At 32.4% G+C, this 11,296-nt stretch overlaps 1 protein-coding gene across 1 annotated transcript in view; it reads right to left on the bottom strand.

The window, feature by feature from the left end:
• Positions 1-1,154: 1,154 nt before the first annotated feature.
• LOC117169838 (lachesin-like) overlaps positions 1,155-11,296 on the bottom strand; it is a 516,863-nt gene continuing 506,721 nt past the window's right edge. Inside the window, exons 6-7 of the mRNA XM_033356346.1 lie at positions 1,210-1,427; positions 1,155-1,166 (exon numbers count right to left, since the gene is read on the bottom strand). Coding sequence (XP_033212237.1) covers positions 1,155-1,166; positions 1,210-1,427 — 230 coding nt within the window. The remainder of the gene's footprint in view (positions 1,167-1,209; positions 1,428-11,296) is intronic.

Genomic DNA, 11,296 nt, shown 5'->3' with positions numbered 1-11,296 from the left:
CAATTATTGTGTGTAGAATGCAGCGAGAGCTTTAGCCGATGCGAACCGTAAAACAAAACAAACGGTTAATCATAAGACCGAAAGACGAATGCATCAATTTGCCATGAAGATAGGCTGGGCAAGACAGTACGCGTCCCACATTTAGTGTGTGATTGACTACATCACATCTGGCAGGAATTTTACCGCCAAGGTTCGAAAGTTCGCGCGCGAACTCCGGACCCGTTATCACACACTTAACAAGTCAAAGCTGCGGACCATCAGGCATCATATTTTTGAGAGAATACGGATACTATCTGACGCTAAGAGAAGTCTAGAGCGGAGGGAGAGGTGGGTCAGAGAAAATCAACAATTTCTCTCTGACCCATCTCGACTCTTCCAAGATCCTCGAGTTACTGTCGAACACCCAACCGAACCAGAGGAGGTCGAAGTATTTTGGAGAGAAGTCTACGAAGTGCAGCATAAACTGGACGAAGACTCAGAAAATATAAATAGCTTCAAGGAGTTATGTGTTGCCCTCATAACACCTGATAAAGAATGCACACCCATCACTACCGAGGAGGTGAAAAAACTATTAAGAGGGATGAAGAACTATTCCGCACCGGGACCAGATTGTATTAAAACGTTCTAGTGGAAGAAGATTTCTTCAAGCCATCAGCATTTGGCCCGTATTTCCACCTCATATTTGAAGTCGGAAGAGCCGATTTCGGAGTAGTTGGTGGAAGGGCGCACAATACTCCTGCCGAAAATAGTCAACTTAGCTGACCCGAAGAATTACAGGCCAATAACTTGTCTGAACACACTTTATAAGATATTCACAGCTATCCTAAATGAAAGGATTGTTCGGGCAATTGAACCTCTGTGGCAAGAAATGTATGAACAACGAGGCTCAAAGAAAGGCGTAGCCGGATGTCGGAAGAACCTGCTCATCGATAGATGTGTCTGTAAAGATGCAGCATTCTACCAGCGTGACCTATCGATGGCCTGGATTGCTTAACCGAAAGCTTTCGATTCGACCTCCCATAGACTTATCATCTGTATTTTGGAAATCTTAAAGGTTCATCTGCAAATTTCGCGATTTCGCTGGGAGCGGGTGCAATTTTTCAGATTAGCACCCGATTCCGGCGAAATCCTGCAGTTGTCCTTATGACAAATTACTAATTATGTATCTAATAAAAAAAATAAAATAAAAATAGTATCTTAAAAACTTACCTGTACATCATAAATTGTCAATGTCATATTCGTCTTATAAGAAGGCTTCTCAGGAATGGACGTTACTTTGTACTTCTTGCTCTCGTGTATCATTAGGCCGTCTTCACGGGTCCAGTAGTTTAAGGAAGTTGGATGTGCCTCGGTGTGGCATTCTAATGTAACCGAGTATCCTAAGGGTACGCCAACCAATTGGTGCGGTATGGATAGCATTGGAGGAACTGTAACATAGAAGTGATTGATTGGCTCGTAAATGTTCCAATTACCAACAATACGCGAAGGGCCTGCTTCCGATTTCCCTTTGGTTGCGTCAATAAATTTCCCAACAACTCAACCAATATCGACTTTTATGTTTTGACGTTGTTGTATCGCTCAATAACTTCATATTTAAAAAGCGGTTAAAGAGGAAACACCTTCACTGACAGACACACTAGTTCTTTTTTTTCAATTGGGTTTTACTCTGTTCTCCTCAGACATCGTCTCTAAATTTAATGATACATTTTATAGGGCTCAAAATAATCTTGATTATGTTTTTGAGCATTTTAGAAACAAAACGTTTAAAGTTTTTAGACATTATTTTCCTATAAGTGGAAGCAATATTTTATTAGATTGAAGAACGTTCATTCTGTTAAGTATATCGGAATAAAAACAATTATTTTAGGCTGATTCCTGTACTTTACAGAACATAAGGAAATCTGGCAGAATAAATGAGAAATGTAAAGAAAATTGAAGAAATTTGAGCCAACTTTATGGTTAGAAAAATTTTATGAAAAATACTAAAATACGCGAGCAGGAGGTAATGTGGCGCGCTCTTACTGCAGTTTCGGAAAGGGAAGTAAAAGTTGTTTACTGAGTTCAATGAAATTAATTTTGGATAAATGATAGGTTCAAATAATTACTTATAAATTGTGTGAAACTAGAACGTTATATATTATGTTTTTTACTTTTTCACTACTTTTTGTTCACTTTAGAAATACACACATAACACCCAAAAATTACTTTTTACTATAAGAATTGAGTGATTTGCTTTATTGAGCAAATTTTTTCACTATACAAAACAGTACACATAAAAATATATAGTACAGTAAATAAGTCTTGCAAATAAATCAATCAATTTCTGTAAATGAGGGTGCGCCACATTAACAGCCGCGCCATATTAACCGCCGCTCCCCTACTTTACAATAGGTGGTATACATTGTCACAAAAATTTATCGCATGTTCAAAAACATTTCATCAAATTACACAAAACTGAGATGCAAACACTTCAGAATATTCCAAAATTCTAAAAGTATCTTAAACATTTCTTAATCCTTCAACACATTCCAAAACCTGCCAGAACAATCCGGAAATTTTTAAAGATTTTTATTTCTAATGAAGGTTGCGCAAATGATTGTGCAAAGTATATTCATGAATACTCATTACACAAAGACATTCCAGAAGGTTCTATACACATTTCTAAACAATTTGATTTACTAATATGATAAGTATAATATTGTAAATACGGAAGCGAAAAACTGTTCAACTGATTGATAAAAAAATGTTTACCATAAAACTAGGAACCAGAATAAAATTTTATTTCGAACTGGATCTTTCCCTACTAAATGCATAGCAGATGTAAAACATATTCAGAACTTGGGCTGGGAATATTTAAAACTTACGAATTTAAAAAATGCGATTTTTATTTTTTGCTTTGAAAAAATGTAAAAATGCTGTATATATTTTCGGATTTTTCTGTATAGGAAATTAAATTTTATAAAAAACTTAAACATTAAAAAGTTAAATTAATATGAAAACAAAAGATATAGAAATTTAAAAACAGTACTAGAAATTTCAAAGTACCATATTTTGACTATTTTTTGAAATTATTCAAAAATATTTTGTGAGACTTTTCCTCATTTGAAAAACTTAAAAAAACCTAGTCTTCTGACAGTGCGGGAATGATCATGTCTAGATTTATGATCAGTGTATAACAATACATGGACGTATGCGGTTTTCAAATCAAACAAATTATTAAAGTGTTTGAAAAAAGCCAATCCAATTGGAATGGAAAATGCTATAAAAACCCGTTATTGTTTTTACCGCGGCCGGTCGGAAGAATATTCTTTATGTGCATTGAACTATTACTGCTAAAAAAATTGAATTTAAGAAAAGAATCCATGAAGACTAAAAAATCTGACGAATGTATATCATTTTCAATATATTTGAATAATTGAATTGCCCGTCAACGTCAAGATGAGTATGCTTCAAAATTAAATTTCCAATAAATGAATTTTTTATAGTTGGTTAAAATGAAGGAGGGTAATTCATTTATTAATTTATATTTGAATATTTTAATTTTAATTCTACGAAAATTCAGGAAAAATTTTGAGAATTTCTGAATTTTGTTGAATTTTATGAAGATTATTCAAATTTATGGAAATTTAAAAAAATAATGGGGATCTATGAAAATTCATGAAATATATAAAAATGTATTAAGACATAGGAAATTTAGGAAAAGATACAAAATTTATGGCAATTTAGTAAAATTAATAAAATATTTGTGAAATTTTATTGAAACTTTCAAAATGTATAAACATTTACAAAACTTATAAAAATTTCTGATATTAATGGAAGCTTAAAAAAATGGCTAAATTTGTGGCAATTTTTGAGAACTCTTAAAAATATATACATATGTTCACTTATTGCTGAATCGCAGATCGCTAGTGCCCTGCTAAGAAGATAATACAAATCAACCATAATTTCCTAGTTTCTAGTTTTGTCTTTATGCGTTCTTTCGAATGATCAATGTCGGGTGGCACTGAGGTTGTAATTGGAATCTCTACCCTATGAGGAATTGGCTAATTATCTTAAGCATGTTTTTTACTCACAAAATATATTTCTCGCCAAAAAGTTGGTACTTGAGTGTATACTTTAAAGAATAAACAGTACAAAAAATAGAGTAGCACGAATAGGATTAAAATTTTGGTTGACGAAGAGCATGTCTTATTGCCCCGGAAAAGTTTTTGGCGATGAATGGAGACTCGACGCTTGGAATACTAGAGGTGTAAATGATTTGAAGGAAAGGCAATAATGAAAGAATTTCGAATTATGATCAGAGGCTCCAGTTGATGGAGAAAGAAGGGCAGAAAGAGATAATTTTTAGAACACTTCAAATGATATTCTAGGTAGCTGCGATCACAAAGAGAGAATCATTCTACTAAGAGATAGAACGAATAGGTTGGAGTGCAACGCGAAGGTACGGACAGGGTTCTAGGTAATTTTGGTGATCTAAAAATAAATGATAATGAGAAAAAACTGATTAACTTATGCTTAGAAAGTGGTTTGTTTGTTACAAATACAGGGTTTACACATAAAATGATCTACATGTACACTTGGCGCAGTGGTAAAAGCTATAGCATAATTGACATTGTTGTGGATGAGAGACTGAGAGAGCTTGTGAGAGATGCAATTGTTATGAGAGGTTTTGAATGCAGAAGGGATCATTGTCTTTTGGTTTGAAAAATTAACCTAGTTCAAGAATGGAGGTGAAGAAGGACTAAAAAAAGCGAAGCAGACATGAATAAAGATTGAGAATTTGCAGAAAACAGAACTGTGAATAGAATTTCAGAATAAGATAAACAAATACCTAGTTAGAATTATTTGGGGGACGCTAATCTGCAATAAATATGTAGAACGTGCATGAAAAATGTTTGATGAAATTATTGTTTGGAGTGCAACTGAAGTGTGTGCTACTTTAGTTATAGGAAAAATGACTGTGTATATGCTTCGTGGAGTGATAACATCTACGTAGACGTTAACAAAAAGAAGTAAGCGTATTTAAGTAAGTTTACACTATCCTGATGTGGGTGTTATATCCGTTGAAATACTTAAAAGTAGTGAAGTAAGTGGAAAGTAATCAAAGAAAACATCTGGGAAGCTTAATTTAAATTTATGATCAAATTTATCATCAAATATTAAGCTTGCGAGAGGTCATAGAAAAAATTTCAAAAGTGAAAAAAATTGTGTTGTGCATTTGTGGATCTGGAAAAAGCATTTAATAAGGAGGATATGATTAAACTTTCGGCAATGCTGAAAGAGTATTGTGTTAATGATTAACTCCTAAAGGCCATAAAAACAATATATGCACGCATAAAGCGACTGTAAGTGTAACTGGACAACTGAGTGATTGATTTGATATTAGGTAATGTGTTAGTTGATGATGCGTTATGTCCTCTGGACTGTACATTATATAATTGAACAAATGTCTAAGAATGGCTCTCTTCGAAGAAGATGGTGTGGATCTCGGGATAGTAAATGTGCGTGCGGGTTGTCATTTTCAAATGATATAGTTGTTGCAGCAAAATCAGTCGGTGGCATGTAGAGAATGTTAAATAGACTGAATACTAGCACGATGAAAATGGGCCTTAATATTAAAGCAAATATAATAAAAATTATAGTGTTTGAAGTAAGGGTTGACGAATCATGAAATGTTGTCTTAGAGGAAGAGAGAATAGAACAAGTTGCTTATAACGTGTATTTTGAAATTGAATTTAATACCGACGGAAAGGTCAACGGCAAGATAGCCAAGCATATACACGTAAACGAGGGTAGGAAGGTTATCGGCAGTGTAGAACCCATTACCAGAAGTAAAAATGTAAGAAATTAAGCTGAAATTGTAATGTTTAATTCTGTACTTGCAACCACTGTGCTGTACATTGACGAGACATGGCTCTACCAAGGAAAAGATACGAGCAAAGTTAAAATGATTGGCATGCAATTTGCGGAATATGTACGGCAAAACGCTAATAGACAAAGTGGCTAATAAAAGAATGCTCAAAGAATGTGGTTTAGAGGAAACACGGTTTAGCAAGAGTGAAAGGACTTTGTTGAGAGAATTTTTAATGTTGAGAGAATGACAAAACAACGATTGACAAAACAAGTATATTTAGGTGAAATGAATGGTAGCATACCCACAGGTATTCCACAGAAAGAATGGTGGGAATGTGTGAATGACACCATAAAGTGACAAGATATAAATAGCTACAGAAACAAAACAGCTTAATTAAGTAGGTGTATAGTCGTAAAAAAAACTGAAGTTATATGGTATGCCAGGACAGAGAAGTGTGGAGTAATAGTACACACGATACTTTTTGCCCTACCCTCCTAAAAAAAATGCACGTAAAGCATATCAAGAATTTTTTGCTGTTGTTGACAATTTTAAATTAAAAGTAAAAGAAAGAAATAACGTACTTAGCTGAAGGAAAACAGTGGAGTCAACCGATTTCATTTTTATATTAATAAATATAATTTTCTCCATTTACTTACTTGCATGGTGCAGTGTATGTGTAGCGGGTGCGAAATTTTATGTCTTTGGCGGAAAGTTCATGTAGCGGGCGCAATTTTTACGTCGGCCCGGCAGCCAATTGCGCATGTACGAACGTCACTGGGCTGGAAGCGGCCACATCACGCCTGATTCACGTGCATGCAATGGCACGTTTTCAAAGGGGATTGAACAAAAAATAGTTTATGAAAATGTGTGATAAAGAGTATCAGCAAATTAAAAGACGTTTGCAACGAAAGATCTTGGATACTGATGGGCCCTTGTGGAGAGATTGAAATGGTGGATTTATTTAGCATAAAAATTATGAATCTAACCATGCGGACGTAATCAGATTAAAGATTATGGATTTTACTATGGGATTATCAGTCATTTTACGTCTGTTACGTGTGATCTATTACATATTATGAATTTGTGAAGTTCTTCGCCAGGGCTGATTGTTGGAGAGATTGATCAGCGATCTGTGTTGGAGCGATGTTGTGTAATGAACGTGTTACTTAAGTAAGCAACGCAGGAATTCTAGCCTAATTTAAAATTAATACCTGCTTATATAGTTTTCTTTCTCACTTCTCTCATCTGAATTTCTTAATCTTCGACAGGATATCAAGTCTAGAACCCGGTTAGTTAGGCTTAGAGTTATCGCAGTTTTGGATAAAATTTAGATTATAATAAAATTATATACCTCGAAAAAATGTATACGTACTCAAAGGTCCTTCTTAATCTCCTGGGCGTTTATATTAATACCTATTGTACAAAGATGTTACCTTCATTCTTATTGCCTTGCAAAGTATTTGTCAAAAAGAACAGACATAATCACACTCAAAAAAATATTTATCTCAAAGCGAAGTCACTTTTTTAATTAAAATAATTTGTTCTGGTTAACCAATAATAACTATAAAATGAAGAAAATAATCTTGAATTAAAGATTATTTTGCATTGAAATAAAAATAAAATGTTTCAATCAAAGAAATTATTAAAAATCGAAAGATCTTTCTTTGAATTAAATTTACTTTTTTTTTACTGAAAGCCCATACATACTTGCTTTTAATCAAAGTATCTTTTCTGAGTGCGCAAACACAATCCAAACCTATTATATACACATATTCACGTGTATAATGCGATCCCACTGAAAAATATTATTTTTCTGTTTATAACAAAGGAATGCAATAACTGTGACAGTAACAGAAATACTGTTGATATCTTCCTTTACTCTATGAATTTTAAAAATACTCCAAAATATTTTAAACTAATTAGCTAAATCAGGAACATTCCAGAATTTTTATAGAATTTTAGATAAAGTGTTTAAAATACAATACATTCTTAGCAAATGGAATTCCTACAAATCTAATAATATTTTTAAACCCTTTAATACTTATTAATATTATAGAACGATCTAAGACATTTAAGAATAATCTCTGAAATCTCAAACATTTTAGAATTTTAAAATAACATAGAACATTATAGAATATTATAAAAATTCCCAGTTATCTAGCAAAGTTCATGTTCCGATGAAAATTACCTAATGTTAATAAAATTTCTGAAAATTATAGTATGTGAAAGAAATTTTTAAGATTATATTTAGAATATTTCATAATATTCGAATATATTTAAAGAATTATAAAATATGTAGAACTCAATTCTAGATTGTTTAATTTACTTACAGCATTGCACCTTCAATATATTTGTAGAGTTTTTATATATTTTTTAATATTAAGAAATCATCCACAATATTCATCTAGGAAACCCAGATACAAAAATCTATAATTTCTGGAATAGATATTTCACGAGTACTGAATATTTCTAACTAACAATTTTTCCTTAAATCAAGATATATTTTCTTTTGTTTAGCGCACTAATATGAATTTTTTTAGCAATAAAAAAGAGGCTATGCAGAATATTGTTATTTTATTTTACATTTAACGCAAATAAGTTTTTAAAAAATGAAGTTAACTTAAAAGTTTGCTCCAGTTGAATAGAAAAGTTTGAAACGCCTTAATATTCAAAGAGGGTTCATAGCACAAATCACAAAATTATTTTTGCACGGTATCTGCTGCTACCTATAATAATCATTGTCCTAGTTTTAGTAGAAGTCTCCCCGTTCCTCTATTTGCCGAAAGTTTCATGCTGCAAGTTAGGTACTTTTATCTGCTTAGTTAGTTCCCATGCGCAGAATCCAAGTATATTGCACGAGACTTAATAAAAAAGTAATCCCATTACGATGAACGTCTCTACTAGCCCCTCCCACTCTTATCTGAACTTGTCGTTCCCTATAACATCCTTGGGATGGAGGCACTTTAATTTAACTTAAATCTTGTGAACATTATTTCCATTAGCCCAATCTTAAATTTTGTCTATATATGCATACCTCGTCGACCTTTGACAAGAGGACAAAACGTCACTTGAAATCTAAATAACATTCAAATGCCTCGGGATAAAATGGAATTATTTCGTTGGTAATATCTGAAATATTTAGAACAACCGATATGTAATAAATGAAAGAAGATTAAACATTAAAAATATGCAGAGGAAAACTTTGGGCTTTAGCAACTATGAAGATAAATTTTGAATCTGGATTACTCAATTTGTTCTCATATTATAATAGGTCTTAATGTATATTTATTCATTCAGAAAAAAAAGATTAAAAAATGAGTCTAATAACTTTATAATTTTTTTTTGCTTGTCAATACCTTTAAAAATTCCACCTGTTACCTAAGGTTTGATTGCGTAAATATCATTCACGTGTTTGAAATACAAGTAAGCATAGACAAATTTTCATATAACTGTGGGAAAAGTGTTCGCTTAGATAAAAAACGTGAAATAGAAGTTAGCACTTTAATATGATATCTTGTGGGAAAAGGTGGGTGTGACCTAAAAGTTTTATTTTTTTTATTTCCGTGTTGTTCTATTTAAAATGGATCTAAAAAAAATACAAGAAGACAAGTGACACAAAAGCACGTAGATGTAAATGACTCTAAATAAGCTCTCTGTCTCAACCCCTTGTACCAGGAGAAGTAGATCCCTCTGTCCTCCCTCAGGAATTCCTGTTTAGATCCTCCCGGTCCATCCCGTTGGAACGCACTCCATTCGCCGTTCTCTATCTTTGCTGGATATTACGGTGGAAAACTCTTTAACATCGATTTCCTCCAACTCTCGGTTTCTCCAAGCGAGACGGCAATGTCTGTGTTTCACGAAGAACGGAGGACTAACATCCACAGAGAAATCATTGTCCAGTAAAAGTCAAATGGACTCGCTTACGATTTTACCCTCGGCACACCAAAATAAGAGACATCAAAAGAATCATAAGGAACACTGAACCCGCGAGTCTCTCAACTGGTACTCTTACGTGCCTCAAAGTATTTTCTACTGAAAACCTTATTGAAGACTGAGGAAAGATTAGGCGTAAATAAAAAAAAGAGAACAATTTACATTTTGTTGCCTTTGTACTGTCCAAAAAAATATTTTTATTTCAGTTTTTTTTATGAGTGACGTCAGCAATAACTCTCAAGAAAGACTTCAATTTTCCTTAATATAGTGTTTGGATATTTTATTTAAAATCCTAAAGGGATCTAAATTATATGCCCCAAGTAATTAAAATAATTGCAATTTTTTTAAATATATGAAATAAACGTACAATCTTGGATTTTACTCTGTTTTTTGAACTAATAGTAGTAGTAGTAGACTAATAGAAGGCACTGATGAATTCTGTAACCGGTGAAATTTTAATGGGGCGGTTTTTGAAAGTTAATTTGTTGAAACATAGGAGTATTATGAACAAAATCTAGAGTAAAAGAAGTATGGAAAATTTCGACAATATTAATGAGTAGAAGAAATTAATTTTTTTTTAAACATAATCCTTTATAGCAGTTTTTTCAATTCACGGATCGCATTTTTTTAATAATTTCAAACCGTTTAAACTACTTCTGTGCTAGTGCTCATTTACTGATTGCTAGTGAATTTTCCATAATTTAATTAGAGAAGTCGATTATCATCGATTAGGACAAAATTAATAATTCGATTGTTCCAAATATACACTACCTCGATAGTGGAGTATATATTAAATTATTTGAAGCTGTGTAAGTGGATAAATATATATTAATTATTAGTTTTAAAAAATCTTTTAGAAATAAGTAACGCGTCAATTGGGAAACTTTATTAAAAGAAATCTATTTTATAATATGTTTCATTTTTCCAAAACAATAAGAACGCAATGTTATGAAACCTTTAAATATATGGCCTATGTCACCTTTAAGAATATAAAGTATTGACAAATGATTGCTGATATTTTTAATGTCTGTATTCATAAAAAGGGTGGGCGAGAGTAGGAACACAACCCTACCTTCTTTCATATATCCTTAATTTCCATTCAACAATGTTACATTGAATTAAAATGTATTCTTATTATAATTATAAAGAATATATAGCTAATTTGAAATAAACTTAGGAATGATTGTCTCACGCTAACTTCATAGCCTTCATGTTTGAAATATTGTATTTTACCATTTTTTATGGTGAATGGTATCCAAAAATACAAAAGATACTAAACAATATACACTTCAAATGACTTTGATTACGAATTATTTAATTTGCAAATATCGTGCATAAATGAAAAGCTTTTCACCATGGTTCAAATTAAAGAACTTGGTTACTTTCTCGGCAAATTTCATAGTTATTTATACGAGGGTGGATTGATAAGTTTCCGGCCTGACAAAGAAAAACAACGTTTTTAAGAATTTTTTTTTTTATTTCTCAACATAATCTCCTCCAAGGCTGATA

Source organism: Belonocnema kinseyi, chromosome 3 (genome assembly GCF_010883055.1).
Source record: "Belonocnema kinseyi isolate 2016_QV_RU_SX_M_011 chromosome 3, B_treatae_v1, whole genome shotgun sequence".
Lineage (NCBI taxonomy): Eukaryota > Metazoa > Arthropoda > Insecta > Hymenoptera > Cynipidae > Belonocnema > Belonocnema kinseyi.
Note: the sequence above shows the minus strand (reverse complement) of the source record. Positions and strands in the feature narration are given on the sequence as shown.